This window comes from Callorhinus ursinus, unplaced genomic scaffold (assembly GCF_003265705.2).
Source record: "Callorhinus ursinus isolate GAN/ISIS: 27379988/994484 unplaced genomic scaffold, GSC_fseal_2.0 scaffold71, whole genome shotgun sequence".
Classification (NCBI taxonomy): Eukaryota; Metazoa; Chordata; class Mammalia; order Carnivora; family Otariidae; genus Callorhinus; species Callorhinus ursinus.
This window is the reverse complement of record NW_027397133.1, coordinates 2618507-2640292: the sequence shown is the minus strand read 5'-3', so window position 1 is coordinate 2640292 and position 21786 is coordinate 2618507. Positions and strand designations below refer to the sequence as shown.

General features: G+C 47.1%; 1 protein-coding gene across 1 annotated transcript; it reads left to right on the top strand.

Moving 5' to 3' along the window:
* The first annotated feature begins 1644 nt into the window (after positions 1-1644).
* On the top strand, positions 1645-21448 carry ZNF114 (zinc finger protein 114). Its single transcript, XM_073886617.1, has 5 exons — positions 1645-1736; positions 7362-7488; positions 9723-9965; positions 10366-10427; positions 21277-21448. Exons 1-5 carry the CDS (start codon positions 1734-1736, stop codon positions 21316-21318), a joined length of 477 nt encoding a protein of 158 aa, XP_073742718.1. The 5' UTR covers positions 1645-1733; the 3' UTR covers positions 21319-21448.
* Positions 21449-21786: the final 338 nt, after the last annotated feature.

Below are 21786 nucleotides of genomic sequence, written 5' to 3'. Positions count from 1 at the left end.
TCTTGAAAACATTATGTTAAATAAAAAAGCCAGACATAAAAGGACAAGTATTATATGACTCCAATTCTATGAGGTACTTAGAATTGGATTAGAGGTTATTAGGTTATTAGGGGCTGAAGGGGAAAGGCAATGGAAATGGGGGGGCATGCACCAAAATTGCGCTAAGTTGGGGTGCCTGGGTGGCTCAGTCGGTTAAGTGTCTGCCTTCGGCTCAGGTCATGATCCCAGGGGTCCTGGGATGGAGTTCTGCATCGGGCTCCCTGTTCAGCAGGGAGCTTGCTTCTCCCTCTGCCTCTGCTGTTCTCCCTGCTTGTGTGCTCTCTCTCTCTGTCTCCCTCCCTCTCTCTCTCTGGCATATAAGCAAATAAAATCTTTAAAAAAAATAAAAAATAAAATTGCACTAAGTGACTGAAGTCAGCCTTCTGTGACCCTCTCAAGTGACCTCAAGGAAGAATCAAAACCAGAAAAAAACAAAAAAACAGTTAAGCAGAGGCAGACAAGCAATATTTTTAAACGATCAGATATGATAAAAAAAAAAAACGTAATGTATTGAGATGACCTGAGGGTCTTTCTCTTGTCTCCGTGGAAATCAGTAAACCTTAATTTTTACAAATGAAACAAATTATACCTTGTGATGCTCAAGTATTTAAAGAAATGCTTGCAAGCAGATACCCCTCTCCCTTCTATATATATAATCCCCTGCAGCTAACAATCTTTGCAGCAGTTCTTCAGAGCAATCGGAAAGATTCTTTCCCAGGCTATGGTGAAGAAAGGTCGGTTTTCTTGCAGTTGGCAGGATTTAGTGTTTAATGGATACAGAATTTTAGTTTGGAAAGATGAAAACGTTCTGGAGACAGACGGTAGGGATGGTTGCACACCCGTGTCAATGTGCTTAATGCCACTGAACTAGACCCTTAAAAATGGTGCAAGGTTTCATGTCTGTTATGCATATTTTATCACAACAAAAATTGATTGTAGTATAGGTGGGGGGAGAGAGGTGAAGAGACAGAGCGCAGAGGATTTTTAGGGCAGCGAAAATACTCTGTATGATTTTACAGTGATGGATATATGTCATTATACATTTGTCCAAATCCATAGGATATACACCACTGAGAGTGAACCCAAAGGTAAACTATGGACTTTGGCTGATTACTCTATGTAGGTTCATCTCTGGTTTAAAAACAAACAAACAAAAAACAAGCAGGGCGCCTGGGTGGCTCGGTTAGTTAAGCGACTGTCTTCGGCTCAGGTCATGATCCTGGAGTCCCAGGATCGAGTCCCACATCGGGCTCCCTGCTCAGCAGGAAGTCTGCTTCTCCCTCTGACCCTGCCCCCTCTCATGCTCTCTCTCTCTCTCAAATAAATAAATAAATAAAATCTTTAAAAAAAAAAAAGAAGTGGCTGGGGAGAAAGTTATGCGGGACCCTGGGTGCAGGAGGTGGGGGTGGGGGTCCCGGGATTCCCTTCCTGCTGGCTCCTCCTCCCCCCGCCCCCACCCAATCCCTTAAACCATCCATTTTGAGGAGGGGGTCCGGAAGCAGGTACAAAGGGCCCCGGCCAGACGAGTCTCTGTCGTCGATCCTTCGTGGGGGCTCGTTGTTTTGTTTCTTTAGTTACTATTTTCACGGTGCCATCCCTCTTGTCCACGGCTCTGCAACCCTCTATGTAGTACAGGGAACGAGCCCTTTGGGCTGCGCCACCCACAGACGCGTCCAAAAGCCGGTGCTGCGGAGATGGTGAGTGTGCCGGGTTATCGCAGAGTCCACACTGCGGGCGGGACCAGGTCTGGTTCCGGGGAGTCGGGAGCAGCTGTCCGTCCGTCCGCGGAAGCCTGATTCTCTCCGCCCTGGAGGGGTGGGGACGCCGAGAGTGGCCCACGTGGTGAGCCCTAAATGCGCCCTTCACCTCGCCCCAGGGAGCATTCCCTGGCCTGGGCCGGGGGACACCCGCGTGCGGCGGCGGCGGGGCCGGAGGGGGTGCTGTTTGGATCCATGCTAGCATTGGAGTCCGTTGTGATGAGGGCGAGCTGAAAAATTCTGGGCACTGGTCAGGTCGAGGGGATGGCCATTGGGGTTCTCTTCTGGAGAAAGGGTTGCTGGGTTTGAGTTGGGTCCGATGGGCACCTTCCGCCTTTTTTGGGAACTGAGATCTCGGTAGAGGGCATTTATAAAAGGCCAAGTTGAAAGTTCCAGGGGAGTTGTCAGGATTAAACCCCGTGGTCTGAACAAGTTGCCTGTTTGTCGTTCATCGACTCCAGGAAGGTCTGGTTCAGGGGAAGCTCAGGACACCAGTGGGGATGTGTTTCATCTGCCAGATGTGCCTGTTTTCCTTCTACCTGCTTACCTGAGCCCACCCAGAATGATGCATTCTCTTTTTGTTTTTTGCTTTCCCCACTGTAACTAATGTGTCTGAGATCTCCAGGGGCTCACTGGGAGCCCCAGTTGTATTGGCTTGTTGCAAGGAGAGACAGCGATTGCACCAGAGAGGAACCTTGCAAATGAAGGGATGGAGTCATTCCTTATAGGATCACGGGAGGTGGGGGAGGGGAGAAGGTGAATTCAGGGTAAATGTAAATGCATCCCAGCTTAGATTGGCTCAAGCTGAACCGCGTGCAAAGGAATCATCTGGTCCGGATGGTCCCTTGGAAACTACAAGGTCAGATAGAGGTGGAATGTGGTGTCCCAAACCCCTTATCTGAAGCTCTGCCCGGAGTTGCAAATTCAGGCTGCCTCTCAGTCCATGTGACTCAAGATCCCCCAGGCAACAATGGGATGTTCTTTTCCTACTGATATGATGTCACAGCCGCATTGTTGAGGGTTATGATTTTTAGGGAACAAAGTTTATCAGTGAGTTAGAAAACAGTTAAGGGGGGTGGGAAAGGAGACCTTTTGACTTTGCTGCTGGTTTCCTTGGGGTCTGATCTCTTTATGTGATGGCTGGGCGGGTTTGCATCCTTGCGTTCACGATGACAGGGCTGCCTATAATCCCCAGTTTGCCCCAGCACTTAGTAACTTTATCATACCGAGTGTCACATTTCTGTTGATGAAAACCTGAGTTCACGTGAACCCCGGAGTAGTGAATGCAAGGGGATTTTGGGGACACCACACAAATGTTGAAATTCTTGAAACCGAAGTAGTATGGATGCCTGTTTCTTTTTTTTTTTTTTAAGATTTTATTTATTTATTTGTCAGAGAGAGACATAGCGAGAGGGAACACAAGCAGGGGGAGTGGGAGAGGGAGAAGCAGGCTTCCCGCGGAGCAGGGAGCCCGATGCGAGGCTCGATCCCAGGACCCTGAGATCATGACCTGAGCTGAAGGCAGATGCTTAACGACTGAGCCACCCAGGCGCCCCTGGATGCCTGTTTCTTAAGAAATGGAGTCAGTATATATATATATATTTTTAAAGATTTTATTTATTTATTTGAGAGACAGAGCACAAGAGGGAAGAGGGTCAGAGGGAGAAGCAGACTCCCCACTAAGCAGGGAGCCTGATATGGGACTCAATCCCGGGACTCCAGGATCATGACCCGAGCCGAAGGCAATCGCCCAACCAACTGAGCCACCCAGGCGCCCCAGTATATATATATATATTTTAAAGATTTTATTTCTTTATTTGTGAGAGAGATTGAGAGAGTGAGCGAGCACAAGCAGGGGGAGTGGCAGGCAGAGGGAGAAGCAGGCTCCGGTCCTGGGATCAGGACCTGAGCCCAAGGCAGATGCTTAACTGACTGAGCCCCCCAGGCATCCCAGAATCAGTATATTTAAGAAGATGTGGGTATTCCAGTTCCGACTAGAAGAACACTCTGACATCTGGCACGTTGTTTGCACCCCTAGAGAATTTTGAAATGTGAAAGCCATTAATTAAATCTCTCCAGTAGAAGGAATTCTTACTTTGGCTGGAAAAAATGACTTCAAGGTAAAAAAAAAAAAAAAAAAAGCGAACCTCATCAGTTGCGTCGTAAACTATTTAATTGTTGTAGACTGTATTTCGCTTAATAACGTATTTCTGGAATATGCAACAGATCAGCGTGTTTAAAAAAATTGCAGGTTGGTTAGGGTAGACCTTGAAGGCTTCCTCCATCTGCCCTGGTTTGCTCTGTCCGAGACTCCTGGTCACCCAGAAGCAATCACATTTGTAGATGCTTGCAAATCTTCTCAGGGTTCCTTATTTTTCTTTCAATTCATGAAAATGAGAAAATGAGCTCTTTGTGCACTCTTCGGCAGCTAATGTTACAGATTTAAAAAGACGCAAGTGACCGAATGCAGTACTCGGGTCTTCGGAGACAGATAGAGGGTATTTGATTCTATAAAAACGTTACTGCTAGGGATATCTGGGTGGCTCAGTCAGTTAAGCGTCTGCCTTCGGCTCAGCTCATGATCCCAGGGTCCTGGGATCGAGTCCCGCATCAGGCTCCCTGCTCCACGGGAAGCCTGCTTCTCCCTCTGCCACTCCCCCTGCTTGTGTTCCTGCTCTTGCTGTGTCTCTTTCTGTCAAATAAATACATAAAATCTTAAAAAAAAAAAAGTTACTGCTAGTGTTTCTCAGCGTGATAATGTTGTGGCCACATTTTAGAAGATTCCTCGCGCTTTAGAGATTGTAATGGACGTATTAAGGATGCAATGCTGTGATGGCTGGAGTTCAGTGCAATAGCAGAAGGGCAGTGAAGGGGGATGGGAAGAAGTGCCATGGAAACAGGTGGATGGTGGGTGAGGGCTTGCCTGCATTTCATTTTCCCTGTATTATGCATGTTCACACTTTCCGTGATTCAACGCAAATGGTTAGAAAGTTATTTTGTACTGCTAAGCTTTTTTTTCTCTATTTAAAGATTTTAAGTAATCTCTACACCCAATGTGGGGCTCAAACCCACAACCCCGAAGTCAAGAGTCGCACACTCCACTGGACTGAGCTACCCAGGTGCCCTAAAGATATATTTAATACATAAAAACACATACCAATCCTTGATATCATCTGACTTTGTTTATATGTCTATTTACTCTCTATATATTTTGAGTTTCTATGCCAAAATGTTTCAGATTCTGGAAAAAATGTTTCAAAATACAAAATGTAAAAAACACAATTTAAAAAATCACCTAAATATTAAAAGTCACTAGAAATCAGGGCTTCCAGGATACCAGGTATGGTGCTTTACAAAAAAGAGAAAGAGAAAATAACAATATCTCTAACACCTGTCCAGAGTTTGAATTCCAGCAGTTTCTACCAAAAATATCTTTCAGAGTTAGATTTCTTTTTTTTTTAAATGAAGATTTTATTTATTTATTTTAGAGAAAGAGCGTGAACGGGGGAGGGGGCAGCGAAAGAGGGAGGGGGAGAGAACCTCAAGCTGACTCCAGGCTCAGCTTGGTGCCCAACGCAGGGCTCGGACTCAAGACCCTGAGATCATGACCTGAGCCGAAATCAAGAGTTGGGCGCTCAGCGGAGCCACCCAGGCGCTCCTCTTTTTTTATTTTTTAAGCTTTATTTATTTAAGTCATCTCTACAACCAACATGGGGCTCGAACTCACCACCCCAAGATCTAGAATCGCACGTTCCCTCGTGTGGCCAAAAGGGACACCGAAGGTGTGATTAGATGCCCGTGGACATTTTTGCACACATCTCAGGTGGCGGGTCTCTCTCTCCATCACCTCCGTGTAAATGGAGTGCCTGCTGCCCTCTTGTGGCCGAGGCTGAAATCCATCAGCGGCTTCAGGTGCCAAGAGAGCTTTGTTCCCACTTCCCAAAGTAGTGGGCAAGTAGGGAGCAAAATGAGGCATTTTCACACCCTGCAAAGAAACACGTCCTCTTCACATTTTCACCTCGGTATCTGAGCATCCGTGCTTGTCTCCTGAATCAGTTATTTCATTCGGGTGCAAAATGGCAGCTCTTTAATGCAATCGTTGCTTCCAAGCTTTTAGCTGGAACTCTGTAGGGTTTTCCGTCATCAAGAAGGACTATTCAGGGCGCCTGGGTGGCTCAATTGGTGAAGCGACTGCCTTCGGCTCAGGTCATGATCCTGGAGTCCTGGGATCGAGTCCCACATCGGGCTCCCTGCTCAGCGGGGAGTCTGCTTCTCCCTCTCCTTCTGCCCCTGCTTGTGTTCCTGTTCTCGCATGCGCGCGCGCTCTCTCGCTCTCTCTCAGTCAAAAAAAAAAAAAGAAAAAAACAACTTAAAAAAAAATAATCACAGGCTCTTCTGACTGAGACAGCCAGGCACCCCAACTCTTTTAGTTTTAGATTTGAATCTTTCTTCTCAGACTAAAAGCCTTGCTTCCTTCTTAACATAATCCCTTTGCCTGATCCTACAGTGCATATAAAACACCCCTGAGAAGCAGTGTCCACATTGACTCGTATTCATTTAGCAGCAACGTCAGGGTCTGATTTCCGTTCTTTTGTACAATAGACTATTAATGCTAAGGTTGTAGTGTGTCTCAGATGAATTGTTCACTCCAAGTGGTTAACCTGCATTTGGATATACCCTTGGCGTCATTTAGTTGAGCTTCCCTATTTGGGGGATTTTTTTTTTTAAGATTTTATTTATTTATTTGACAGAGAGAGACACAGCGAGAGAGGGAACACAAGCAGGCGGAGAGGCAGAGGGAGAAGCAGGCTTCCCGCCGAGCAGGGAGCCCGATGTGGGGCTCGATCCCAGGACCCTGGGACCACGACCTGAGCCACCCAGGCGCCCCTGCATCATACTTTAAGCAAGCCTCATTATTGAATATCTGGGGGTGGTCTCCAGTCGTTTGCTGTTAGAAATAACCTTCAATAAATAATTATGTGCACATTATCGTTTGGCTTTGGGGCCAGGGTAGTCTTGGAGTCACCCACAAAGACAAATGCTGGGTCAAGGGATGAATGCCAACACAGTTTTGGTAAATTGTGTCTGATTCACTTCAGATTGGAGGTGGCACAGTTCTGTGTAAGACTTCGGAAGGCTCACCTTGGTACTCCTTGACTTACAGACAGTTTACCCCAGTCTCTACGTCTGCCATCCTGTGACAATGCTTCCTTCCATGGGCTGTATGCAGATTTCTATACTTTTTTTTTAAATGTTTTATTTATTTACTCATGAGAGTCAGAGAGAGAGAGAGAGAGAGAGAGAGAGAGAGAGGCAGAGGCAAAGGCAGTGGGAGAGGGAGAAGCAGGCTCCCCACTGAGCAAAGAGCCCGATGCGGAGCTCGATCCCAGGACCCCGGGATCATGACCTGAGTGGCCCCCTCATGGTACCTCGTCTGTATCTTCAAATGCCTTGTTTCCAAACTGGGTCCCGTTCAGAGGTCCTGGGGGTTAGGACGTCGGCGTAGCTTCGGGAGGGGATGCAATTCAACCCCTAACAGTGCCCCAAATGGGTGTGTCGTTTCAGGACTCCGTGACCTTCACAGACGTGGCCGTGAATTTCACCAGAGAGGAGTGGGCCCTGCTGGACTCTGCGCAGAGAATTCTCTACAGAGACGTGATGTTGGAAAACTGCAGGAACCTGGCCTCTGTGGGTGAGTGTCCTTCCCTCCCACACACATCCGTGGCCGGGACCGATGGGAGTCAGACCCCCTCCTGGGTTCCCAGAGCTGTGCTGAGAAATGGGACGGGGGGTACTGCTGAATAACCAAGTTGGGGCCAGTGTCCCCAAGGGGTGGACATAGGGTTCACCCCATGAAACAGGAAATCTGTCCGTAGCATTACATTTTTATTCTCTTCATGATTAACAGCCCTCGGGAGATCTTAGGTGGGTGAACACGGAACATGGAGTTCCAGTGCATTCATGAGGAAAACGGAGGGACCACTTTGTTGCTCCATACTCACACTTGCTTAGCTCTGGAACCCCTGCAGACCAAAGCGTGCGACCCTGTTCCATGGAAAATGCTGGCACCACCACTCCCTTGGGCCATGCACTGTGCCATTCCCCGGTGACCGGGATCTCAACTGGGCAAACCTAGTCTGGTCTCTCATTTGGAGCAAGAAGCGGGTCCGGGAATGGTGCAGGGGAAATTTAACTTGTGCACCTGCCTACCCGGCAGACGTGAGTCCTTACGAGGAAGGATTTCACAGTGTGGAAATGTTGAAGAATCCATTTCATGCGTGTGCAAAACAGCTGCAGCTCCTCAAAGAGTTAAACATAGAATTAGCACATGACCCAGCAATTCCACTCCTTAGTATCTACCCGCAGGAGTTGAAAACATGTTCCAACACATGCACGTGGAGGTGTGTTCATAGCAGCAGTGGAAACAAACTAGTTGCCCATCAACAGGTGAATGGACAAACAAAATATAGTCTGTCCACACAGTGGAATATTACTCAGCCGTAAAAAGGAGTGAAGCACTGATGACAGGTTGCAGTGTGGGGATGCCTGGGTGGCTCAGTCGGTTAAGCGTCTGCCTTCGGCTCAGATCATGATCCCAGGGTCCTGGGATCGAGCCCCGCATCGGGCTCCCTGCTCCGCGGGAAGCCTGCTTCTCCCTCTCCCACGCCCCCTGCTCGTGTTCCCTCTCTCTGTCAAATAAATAAAATCTTAAAAAAAAAAACAAAACCAAAGCAGTTTGCAATATGGATAAACCTCGAAAGCATTAATGTTAAGTGAAAGAAGGCAGACACGAAAGACTACTTACTGTCTGATTTCATTTATATGAAATGTCTGGCATAGGTAAATCTACAGAAACAGAATGCAGATTAGTGGTTGCCAAAGGCTGGAGGGAAGAACAGGGAGTGGCCGAGCCATGGTCTAGAAGTTCTTCCTTCCTTCCGGGGTGATGGAGATGTCCTGGAACTGAGTAGAGGTGCTGGTTGCATCACATGCCCATTGTCCTTGATGCCACTGAAAGGTACCCTTTAAAATGGTTACTTTTATGTTAAGTGAATTGCATTGCAATTTTTAAAAATTTTTTAAGGAATTTATTTATTTGGGGGAGAGAGAGCAAGTACAAGCAGGGGGAGAGGGGCAGAGGCAGAGGGAGAGGGCGAAGCAGACTCCCTGCTGAGCAAGGAGGCGGATGCGGGGCTCAATCCCAGGACCCCAGGATCATGACCTGAGCCGAAAGCAGGCGTTTAATGGCCAGAGCCACCCAGGCGCCCCGCCCCTTCATCTTTAATCTTAGTCTGTTCGGGCTGCTGTGACAGAACACCACGGTCTGGGTGACTTAAACACGGACATTATTCTCTCACATTCTGGAGGCTGGGAAGTTCCTGGTCAAGGGGCCAGCGGGTTCGTTCCCATCGAGGTCTCTCTCCCTGGTTTGCAGATGGCCACCTTCTCGCTGTGTCCTCACATGGTGGAGGGACCGTGAGCTCCGTTCTCCTGCTCTTGTAAGGATGCTAGTCCCATCATGGGGGCCCCACTGTCATCCTGTCTCATCTGAACCCAGTTACCTCCCAGAGGCCCCACCTGCAAATACCATTTGCAGGGATAGTTAGGGCTGCAACATAGGGATTTGTGGGGGACCCAAACTCAGCCCACGACAGACTCTTTGTCCAGTTCTCTCCCGCGTGGCATTCCTGATTACACCCTCGATCCCCACAGAGCCCGTCCTCACCACGGTCAAGCTCCCCACATGGCCCAAATCCCTGATGTCTTTCTGCTCGCTTGCTTGCCCTTCCTTCCCTTCCACGTCTCCCTCACGTATGCTGAGTGAGCATTTGAAAAGAAACCCACATGGGCATTTGCCTACTTTAGCATCTCCAACCCACCTTAAACTCTCAACAAACTCTCAACTTCTGTGTCCCTTTATTTCAGATTTGGTGACTCAGCATAAAACCAAAAACTCAACCCCTCAGCAGGACATTCTGGCCAAAAAGACACCTGATGTGTCTGATGAAGCAAACAGAGTGTGTGCCGTGAGCCACAGTCCCCGGCCCTCCCCATGGGGAGAAGACTGGAAAAAATGCCGCAAAACAGATGAGCCACCCAAGCAAAGGGAGCGGAAGTTGAAGCGAGTTGCCGCTGTGCCCAAGAAGGACGAGTCTCCGGTTATAATCTGTGAGTATCACGAAATGAGGGACAACTCTCTACCTAGCTCACGGAGAGATTCCACAAGAAACTATATCCAAAAATGTGGCTCAAATACTGTGAAACAAAAGCCTGTCCTAACCAGTCATCAAAAGATCTATAGAAACAACAAAAATGATAGAGTCTTATGGCAGAGCACCAAGCTGACCCCATTCGTAGGAAGTGAGGCAGAGCCAGAGTCCAAAATAGGGACTGACCATCAGAACAGTGGGCTTCATACGCATAATCGTATCTGCATGGGGGTGCACATTCACGAATGGGATCCATTTGGAAAAGCCTTTGGTGAAGACATTTCCCTTAGGGTGTACAAGCCTCCCATTAGAGAGAAGACTTACGCGTCTAATCCGTGTGCCATCACCTTCCAAAATAGCTCGACCCATGACGTGCAGAGGCAATCCTGTACGGCAGAGGCAAATCATGAGAAGAATCAAGGTGAGAAAACCTTTGCCCACATGGCAAATTCTGACTCACACAGGAAGACTAAGACGAGAGGGGGGAAATATAAATGTCAAGACTGTAGGAAAAGTTACGTGCATCTGTCGTTCCTTATGAGACATATGGAAATTCACACCGGAGAGAAACCCTATGAATGCAAGACCTGTGGGAAAGCCTTTAGATATTCCTTACACCTTCATAAACATTTAAAAAAGCACATTATGAAGAAGCCCTATAAATGTGAGGAATGTGGGAAAGCCTTCACCAAGTCTTCCAGATTTAAAAACCATCTAAAAACTCACAGTTGAAGGACGCCTGGCCACCTCAGTTGGAGGAGCGTGCAACTCTTGATCTCGGGGTTGTGAGTCTGAGTGTCACGTCGGGTGTAGAGATTGCTTAAATAAATAAAACAATCTTAAAAAATAAATAAATAAAAATAAAAATTCACAGTTGAGAGAGGTCCTGTGAATGAAAGCAATGTTGAGAAAAGTCTCAGTAATTTTCTCAAAATACCAAGCACATAAGGACGTACTAGAAAGGAACTCAATCCACCCTGAAGGACGGAAATGTGAGAATTCACACGTTTACATATTCACGTCTTGTGAAGGTAATGTCTGTGGAAAGCTTTTCATCTCTCAGTTTTACGATTTTCTATTTTTTTTGTTAATTACAAATTTTTTTTAAGTAGGCTCCGTGCTCAGCGTGGAGCCCAGCATGGGACTTGAGCTCACAACCCTGAGATCAAGACCTGAGCTGAGGTCGGGAGTCCCACGCTTGATGCACTGAGCCATCCAGGAACCCCCTTCTTTCGTCTTCAGTAGACATTTATTCTCACATTGGAGAGAAACCCCATGAATCTAAGGAATATGGAAAAGCCTTCAATGTTGTCTCAGTGGAATCCCTGTAAGAACTCATGCTGCGGAGACTCCTCATGGGAGTAAGGGATGTGGGAAGGACCTCTTTAAACACTCACCCCTTAAGTTACACAAGAGACCACATGCTGGAGAGATAGTGTGATTGTAATAGAAGAAAGCCTTCCATAAGATGAGTACATAGTTGGAGAGAAACACAGTAAATGTTAACGATTGCTGCTGTTATATTGTCTCATCCTTGAACTGGGACCAAAATTCATGATCCTCCAGTTTTTCCTCTCTAATAACCCTATAAGATGATGAAAATCCCTCTATATGCCCTTGGCAGCTCTGCCCTGTGAATTTCAATATGTAGTGGCTTCGATAGAATTTACATACAGATGGGCTCACCAACATGAAGCCCTGTTTGAGCCCCATTTAATTCAGAGTGGGGTTTGGTGTGCTCTGGGATGACATTTTTTGTCAGTGGTTACTGGTCTTGATTTGACTGCATTATGGTCAGGATTTGTGGTCTTTATGATGCCAACATGGGACACATGTTCTGATGTTCTTTTCAGTCTCATGGGGCTGATTCTGTCAATTGCCTGACCATATTTATTTTTCTCATCATCTGTACTAAGGGTACATAGACTTGTCTTTCCAGAGTTAGCGCTGTCAAGGTTTTAAAACGCATTTTCTACGTTTTCTCACAACTAATGGTGGGTAGAGCTTACATCCTTGACAAAATTCACTGGCTTGGATTCCTAGAAAGCTGTTGGAAAGAGGAGAGAGAGTGTCATTCTTTTTCTCTTAACTAAGTCTCTTTCCAGTTCCTCTCGAAATTGGACGAAATTCCCTGAATTAGCACAGCAACCTTAGGATCATTGGAATGAAGGTCATGGCCTCAATAACACAACCCTCAAAACACAAAAGAGTCCTCACTCCCTTGTAGCATGTTTTTGGGTGTCCGTGGCTGCAACAGACTACATTTCTAAACTTATTGTGTGAAGTGAACCCCTAGTTTGAGTAAGAAGCATTTTAGGGGAGATTTTTTATAACTCAAGAGTTCAGTGCTAAAGGATAAAACTAGTCTTTTTAGTTGCTTCTTGTGTGTTTTAAAACACTGAATTTCTTTGGTGTTGGCTGGGATCAGGGTCCAGGACATGTCTGAATGGTCAAGCTTCTTGAGTGTTTTACATTCTCTTACAAACAAAATTTTTGACTCTTGATCTGTCTTTTACTGAGCAAGCTTGTAATATGATATCTCACTAGAGAAGTGGATTATCAAAGTCTTAACAGCTTTGTCAATTCTAGCTTAATGTATTTGTAGACTAATGTTATTAGATGCATAGGAGTTTGGTCATTTTCTTTTTTAACAAGTGAGTTTTCTGTTCAATCATTTTTTTCTTTTTATTTTTTTTTAAAGATTTTATTTATTTGACAGAGAGAGAGACAGCGAGAGAGGGAACACAAGCAGGGGGAGTGGGAGAGGGAGAAGCAGGCTTCCCGCCGAGCAGGGAGCCCGATGCGGGTCTCGATCCCAGGACCCTGGGATCATGACCTGAGCCAAAGGCGGTCGCTTAACCAACTGAGCCACCCAGGCGCCCCTCAATCATTTTTTTTTTAATTTTTTATTTGTGGGGCGCCTGGGTGGCTCAGTTGGTTAAGCGACTGCCTTCGGCTCGGGTCATGATCCTGGAGTCCCGGGATCGAGTCCCGCATCGGGCTCCTTGCTCAGCGGGGAATCTGCTTCTCTCTCTGACCCTCTTCCCTCTCGTGCTCTCTATCGCTCATTCTCTCTCTCTCAAATAAATAAATAAAATCTTTAAAAAAAATAAATAAATGAAATCTTTTATGTGTGAGAGACAGATTGAGAGAACAAGTGGGAGGCGGGACAGAGGGAGAAGCAGACTCCCTGAGGAGCAGAGAACCCCATGCAGGACCCTGGGTTCACGACCTGAGCCAAAGGTAGACGATTAACCAACTGAGCCACCCGGTTAAGTCTTAAGTTTTAACCACCTTTTTTACTAACAATTTTTTTTGTTCATTCATATAATAAGGATGAAAGTTTATGTGCCCCTCACTGTGAGCAAGACTTTACATATATCATCACATTTATCACCACCGCTCCACGAATAAATGCTTATCATCTCCCTCTTATAACTGAGGAACCTGAAGCACAAAAGGTAAGGAAACTTTCTGATGTTAAACAGCTTCTTTCGAGTTTCAAAGCAGTAGGTGTTTTCGTTGTCAAGTTCAGGGTTTAGTACCCGTATTAATTTCCTGTTGCTCAGTGGCTTTAAACAACCCGAATTCATCATCTCACATTTCTGGCAGCCAGAAGTCCAAAATGGGTCTCACTGGACTAAAATCAACGTGTCCACGGGCTTTCTTCTTTTCTGGAAGCTCTAGGGAAAATTCATGTTCTTGCCTTCTCCGGCTTTTAGAGGCCATCCCCATTCCTTGACTCATGGCTCTTTCTCCTTCAGAACCAGCAACAGTGCTTGAATTCTAACATCACATCCCTCTGCCTCTAACGCTTCTGTAAGAGTCCTTCCTCTTCCATCCATACGGACCCTTGCGACTATATCAGACCCACCCAGATAGCCCAGGATCATCTCCCATCTCAGGATCAGCTGATTAGCAACTTTAATTCCATCTGTGACCTTAATCAAATATATCTTCTTGAGCATCTCCTTTAGGCTGAGGACTGTGGAAAGCTTTGGGTCTATCCTGGGTCAGCAAACATTTTCCATAAAGAGCCAAGGAGTAAATATTTTAGGCTTTGCACGCCACATTGTCCCTGTCTCCACTGCCCAGATCATCCATTAGGGCACAAAGAAGCCATCGACAACACATAAACAAATGGGTGTGAAATTATTTATGGACACTGAAATTTGAATTTCATGTAATTTTCACATATCATGAGATACTCTTCTTTTGATGACTTTTTTCCCCCCAACCATTTAAGAAATGGACAACCATTCTTAGCTTTTACAGGCCTGATTTGGGCCACAGGCTGTAGTTTGCTGGCCACTGGTCTAAAGGAAAGAACAAAACAAGCTTTTATCTCATGTTTCCTTGTGGATGAGAGATACATAGAGGCATGGCTCATCTATACTGATTGTTTTTCATCTCAATTTAAAAAAAAATCGGGAAATATGGCTCCCTAAAAGTATATGAAAATGTACATACACAGTTAAATGTCTCAAGAGCCACATACTCACCATCCAGGCCCATTACAAGTTTATTAAATGCCCTACAAGACATGTCTGTACCTACAGGTGTTACCTGCAAACCCCAAGTGGAGACTATTACTGTCCATATGAGTATATATGCCCTTGCTCATCTTTATGTTACTGCCTTTGCATAAATCCCCAAATATATTTCCTGATTCTGCTTATTTTTATACTACATATGACAGCATCAGAGCGAATATGTCTTTGTGTCCTGCTTTTTTCAGAGAAAGATTAACTCGGGTGGTGGGTTCTTTTATTTTCACTGCCCTGTGGGTTATTTTTTAATTAAATTTTAATTTAATTCATCGAAGAATCCTTTGTTCATGTAACTCACGGTAAATATTATAAACACTGTTGCTAAAACCAATTTCGATAAGTCTCTGGATGGGTTACTCTTGCAGTAGAACTGCGGGTTGTACAATCTGCATATGTTCAATAGAAATAAGTATTTTAGGAGGTGCCTGGGTGGCTCAGTCCGTTGAGCGCGGGACTCTTGATCTCAGCTCAGGGCTTGATCTCAGGATTGTGAGTTAAAGCTCCAAGTTGGGCTCCAGGCTTGGCATGGAGACTTTTTTTTTTTTTTTAAGTATTTTAGGACAATATTGTATGATCCTTTATATGGAGTTTCCAGAAAAAGCGAATCTAGAGACAAGACTGCAGATCAGTGGTTGCCTGGGGTCGGAGGTGGGACAGGAAATTGACTGCAAGCTGGCAAGAGGGAACCTTTGGGGATGGTGGAAATGATCTAACACTGGACTGTGATGATGATTGCGCAATTCTGTAAGTTTGCGAAAAGTCACTAGATATTCACAGACAGTGATTATGCCTGAATTAACCCCGTGAAGGCAAGAAAAAGGGAAGGAGGGTAAGTGACATCACAGGTCTTGGGTATCCACAGCTGCGTGGCGCCCAAAAGCTCCGCTAAGTTCAGCTTTAGGTGTTCGGGGAGGACCTGGGGGCAGGGGACCCACACTGGATGAGAGGGCTGGCCCCCTTTCCCTGCAACCTCCCCCCCACCACCACCTGCCTTTTTGGCTCACTGCTTTGTCCACGAATCTGGATGCATTCCTCCGGCCCTCCGCATCTGCCCAGCCCATGCCGAGGGAGCGCCATGCAGAGGAGAAGGACCCTGCCTGGGAGTCAGGATCCCTGGACTCCAGGGAGTGGTGGGGAGGGAGGGATGCGGCTTCGGGATTCCTTCTGCAGCCCCACACCTTACTATAGGTGCAACATGGGAATTTGTAACAACTGGTCTAACAAACATACCAGTCCTCTTCTAAGTGCTTTACAAATACCAACTCGTTTCGTGCCCACGACAACCCTGTGCCGTGAGTGTTATTCTCCCATTTTACAGCAGAGAACACTGAGGCACAGAGAGGCTAAGCAAGCGGCCCAAGATCACACAGCCATCTGGAGGCGGGATGGGATTCCACCCCCGGCTGTCCCGCGCCACACTTGTCTCTAAGCCCTGGGCAGGGAGGCGCCCCTGTACTGGCGGGGTCGTGACTGGGGGTTCTTGTCTGTCCTCCTCTCTGGGATGCGAGCTCTCGGAGGGGCGACTCCGTCCAGCGCACAGAGGGAGGTACTGGATGATCCCTGCAGAACCAAGGGAGGCGTGGGGCTCAGGACTGCCGCATCCCTTCCCGACCGCCCGAGCCCTCCCTCCGCGCTCTGCTGGGGGAGCTGTATTCGTGTCCAGGGTCTCCGGCCCCAGCAAACGGGATCCTCGGGGCGACACGGGACCAGGAGGAAACCCGGGCCTGGACGGTCAGACCGAGGAGAACCCGCTCGCGGCGGGGCACGCGCGCCACCTGGCGGCCGAGTCCCGCCAACACAGCGCCGCCGGGAGACCGGGAGGGTTTGCTCTGGGCGAGGTGGGATCGCGTCTGAAAGGGAGGTGCTCTCGGGAGTGGTCCCGGCGGGGGGTCTGGAAATCAGTGCGAGGCTGGGGGCCGTCTCCCAGTGGCTTCCAGACTTTTCTGACCGTCATGCACAGTAAGAAATCATTTCACATTAACAGCTTCAGGAAATGCCACCCTGTACAACATGATACATAGATATTTTTAATTCTACTCTGTTCCTATCTTGAAATTCTGGTCCGATCCCCTTAAATTGATTTACTGACTCTCTAACAAGTCTCCACGGATAACCTAGGAAAGTGTTTGCCACTGTCCTAGATTATCTTCAGGTTTTTTGTGTTTTTGTTTTTTTTGTTTGTTTGTTTTTGTTTTTCCAGCTGACAAAGGTTACGATGGAAAAAGGGTTAGCACTCCGACGACTCCCTAGCGGTATTATTCCACCACCTTGTGCTGTCACCAGGGATTCCCCCAGATTTCAAGATAAACTGGGCTTAGAGAGGTGAAGACACTTGTCCAAGGCCACACAGGTTGTATGCTGCAGTGTTCGTTTCTGCCTCACTCCTAGAGCGTAGACTTCACTAAATGCTCCGAATTTCACTGCTATTAAGTACGGTTCAATTCAGTCCTTTCTCGGTTTTCGCCAGTAAGATGGAGGTGCACTGGCCGGCTGGATTTCTATTCTGTGTAATGTAGATTAATGCCATTCCAGAGTTCACGCTTAGAAATGCGCGTCTCCATATGGAACAGAGTGAATCTAAGATGGCAATAAAGGGTCTTCGGCTGAGGCGACAACCTCTAGCATCTCCAACGCCAACAACACTTCCACCACCACCATGGCCATCATCCCCGCTGTCAACCACGTCGCCACCTTCCCTCTCACCACCACTACCCCCAACCCACTACCACCACCACGACACCCATCATCACCATGATTGCCAATGTCACCACCACCCCCAGGAAAGTCACCCACCCCACCTCAAAAAGCAGGGATTGGGAAGCCACTCGTTTTGCCTCCTAGCTACAGCCTTGGTCCAGTGAGCCTGCGTTCTCCATCCATCCCTCTCCGCACCCAGGGCCGAAGGGGATGTGACTGTGACATCGAAGGCAGTGCTGGGAACTTGCTTGGGAACGAAGAGCATTCCCGGTTTGATTCTCTGGCTTGTCAGTGGCCTCGGATGTATTCTGGGCTCACGGTGACATCTATAAACGGCGAGCCCAGCCCTGGACCGGGGGAAGGCAGAGAAGGGTCTGCTCAGTGTAGGTCTAGGACCCGTGAGGGGCTTGAGAGTTGGGGTCAGCCTGAATCCCTCCTGCTAGAGTGGTTCATGAGAGCTTTGCAGGAAGGGGTGCTGAGGGTCTGGGATCACTGTGCTCACTTTCCTGTCCTCAGAAAGAAAGAGGAGGAAGTCATTGTGGACAATGGATAGGGCAGGTGGTCATGACTCCGCTCCACACCAAGATGAGACTCCCCGGGTCCCAGATGTGAGCACGGGAATGGCACCTGCACGTCCAGAAGCCAAGGGAGCTATTTCCAACTCCTTCCTGCGATACCAGTTTTTACACTTCTTATGCACTGTTCTATCCCCGGAAGCTAGTACAATTATGGCACATAGTACATCCTTAATATTTGTTAAACTAATGGGGAAAGAGAGGGTCCCTCTCCCCTGCCACTATAAGGAAAAAAGAAAGCATTCTTTATCATAAAGTTACTTCAGAGGATCTGAGTTGATAAGGTGTGAAGAAGAAAACTTTTACAAGAATATTAATTTTGTCTGGTGCACTAGAGAGACTGGAAATTTCTAACTCCTTCCAACTTGCCCTGTTCCTTATTAATATTACTCAGAAGCAACTTCTACAGGGTTTTCTGGGAGGCCAAAAACTATAATAATTGTGGTCATGTCCAGTGACTGTTCCCTCTGGAAGGTTTTCACCCCGATGTGTTGTCTTACTTGATCATTTGCTGCCCTGCTGACTTCCTGCACGTAGCCTCTACAAATACAAGTAAGCTTTCTCATCAGATCAGAAGATCAATAGCCTTTTCCTCTTTTCCTCTTTTCTCATATGCATGATGGAAAATTAAATCCCGTGACTCTGATGGATTATCTTACAAATGAAACTAGTGAGCCCACGTGGAATTAAAGGGTACCCGGACCACGTACGACCGAACGTCGGGAATGCCTGAGCGTGGAAGGTGGCGACCCCTGCTGGCTGCTCACCCCGAAGCTTGTTAATTCCAAACAGGAATTTTTTTTTTAGAGAGAGAGAGAGATTTTATTTATTTGACAGAGAGATTGAGAGCACAAGCAAGGGGAACGGCAGGCCGAGAGAGAGGGAGAAGGAGACTCCCTGCTGAGCGAGGAGCCCGATGTGGGGCTCGATCCCAGGACCCTAGGATCATGACCCGAGCCCAAGGCCGTCGCTTAACGACTGAGCCACCCAGGCGCTCCAGGAATTTTCTTTTAGTCTGAAGGGTACACCAAAATACTCTACAAAGGTTTGAATTAAGAGAGAACTTAATTTCTGTCATCCCAATTTTCTCATTTACTTTTTTTTTTTTTTTAAGAGTAGGCGCCGTGCCCAATGTAGGACTTGAACTCACGACCCTGAGATTAAGAGTAGTGTGCTCGGGGCGCCTGGGTGGCTCAGTCGTTAAGCATCTGCCTTCGGCTCAGGTCATGATCCCAGGGTCCTGGGATCGAGCCCCGCGTCGGGCTCCCTGCTCGGCGGGAAGCCTGCTTCTCCCTCTCCCACTCCCCCTGCTTGTGTTCCCTCTCTCGCTGTGTCTCTCTGTGTCAAATAAATAAAGAAATATAATTAAAAAAAAAAAGTGCTGTGCTCCACCGAAGGGGACAACCAGGCGCCCCTCCTAATCTTTTAAATTTTTATAAACGTTCGTTGACTCAAAAAAAACGTTTGTTCCTTCCTAGAGTCATCTAGCAAACGTACTCCCTTACTGTTCAAATGTGTGTGCTGTTGTTAGGAAGTTCTTAGTAAATTTTGTACCTAAAATTCTGTACCAAGAATTCATCACCTGTACAATAAAAAAAAAATGATTGGTACCACCAGCCTCTTAGTCTTGCGGTGCAAATATGCATTTATACTTCTGCGGACTGACAGAACTTCACCGGCAGAGAACACCCAATTTGTCGTTCCAGATTATCCGTATTGGAAAGCGCACGGGCAAAAGTTAGGAAGTTCAATTAAAGTGTTTTGCTCCTATAATTGACCCTGTGATGGTGTGTGTGTGTGTGTAACCTACGTGATTGCAACATCACTGAGCACCCACAAGTTCAGGGATCTCACACTGAAATACGCAGGGGGTTAATTCATGCTTCCAGAGGCAAGGCCAAAGCCAACATTGATCGACACATTCTGGACAATTCCTGAAGCCAAGGCTGAACTCTGATGCGCCCCAACATTACCCCCCTGACTCCCCGCCCATGTGGAGGGCATTTAGAGTTTCCATACAAAGCAGGAATCCACACCTTCTTTTCCAGCTCAGGACCCAGGTCCAAGATAACCCTCTGCAGCAAAAAGTTCCTTAAAACCTCCGTGATCTAGCAAAGGAGCAAAAAATGGAGTTTTCTTGCATCAGCATATGTTAATCCCCAACTTCAGGGTTTTTTTTGTTTTGTTTTGTTTTGTTTAGGGTCAATTCAGTGAGGTCAAGTGCTGTCCATTTAAGAGGACCTGGCTGGAAAAAAAAAAAAAAAAAAAAAGAGGGCCTGGCTGACCTCCCAGAGGTCAGAAGTCATGATACCCCACTAAAAAGTTGTAGAAGGCTTTGATCACAACTAGCTTATGCACCTTGGGTTGGGGCCCGGAAGGTAAGACCGGCCAGCCCATTTGGGGCGCACGGTACCAAAAACGGTACATCCTGGCTTATCTTGAGACTATCCCCCTACTATTTAAAGCGCCTTCTTAGGGCGCCTGGGTGGCTCAGTTGGTTAAGCGCCTGCCTTTGGCTCAGGTCATGGTCCTGCATTGGGCTCTCTGCTCAGCGGTAAGTCGGCTTCTCCCTCTCCCTCTGTGATATTTCTTGCTTTCTCTCAAATAAATAAAAATAAAATCTTAAAAAATATATATAAAGTGCCTTCTTTTTAGATCAGCATTTTGTACTGGTACCAAGGAGACTTTTTTTTTTCTTTTTGTTGTTAAAGTTTTAAAATTGTTGAGGCATTAGCTTTGTTCACTGGAAACTGAGCCTATTTGCTGTCAAAAATTTTAAGGCAACTTCCATTTTAAAAAGGTTTGGAACTGGGCAGGCGCTACAAGTCAAGGTTTTTGCTTTTGTTTTCATTCTTTTTCCTGAAAAGCCAGTTGTTAAATAGGTAGCCATGGGGGGGGGGGCCTCCCCAGATGATAGGGCCAGGTGAAGAGAGAGAAAGACCGGGTTATCTGAACAAGTGAGAAGCACTATGTCAGTTGCACCTTCATGGACCATCGCACACACGATCACAGATAGTTTTGAGCACTATATTATGTGCCAGGTACTGTTTCTAAGGCTTCACGTGGACCAATTCATTTCTTTGCACAAAAAGTCTTGGAATTGTGCACTATTATCCACCTATTTTAAGGAGAACGAGGCCCAGAGTATTACCTTCCTTGACTGGGAAGGTGGATGATGGAGTATCTGTCTGGATTAGGTCAGATTAAATTTAGACAGGGTATTCAGGGCGCCTGGGTGGCTCAGTTGGTTGAGCGACTGCCTTCTGGATTTGGTCAGATTAAATTTAGACAGGGCATTCATTCAGCAGGACCCGAAAGAGTGACCCACGGTGTTCTAATCCCCCTCCCTCCCAAACCACCCCACAGCGGGGAGGGGACAGTCTGCTTTATCTCTGTGACCCCGGCGTTAGGGAGGTCCTCAGATATTCTTTTCCCTCTCTCCTTCCAGGCACATGGACAGACCGCCCTTCCCACCATCCCTCCCCTTTGAAGTTACACATCATCGAATGACCTGCTTGGGCCAACAGATGCCGAGTGGAAGTGACATGTTTCGTATCCAGGCAGAAGCTGTAAAAGTCACCGCAGCTCCACCACTTTCTCTCTCTTCCCAGTGCCGAAGAATTGCCAATGCCCCGGAGAGATGCTGTTCCCTCAGCCTGGGGCACAAGGATGATGTGGAGCAGAGCCCTGAGGTGACCCATAAAAGACCAGTAACACTGGCGAGTAATAAACCTTTGCTGCATGAGGCCACTGAGATCCTGGGCTTGTTTGTTACCGGAGCATAACCCAGCCTATCCTGACTGATACATCCTAGTTTTCAGTAGAGCCTGAAATGTGGCGGTCTTAAAAAAAAAAAAAAAAAAAAAAAAGGAAATAGGGGCCCCTGGGTGGCTCAGTCAGTTGAGCGCCTGACTCTTGGTTTCGGCTCAGGTCATGAGCTCATGGGTCATGGGATCCA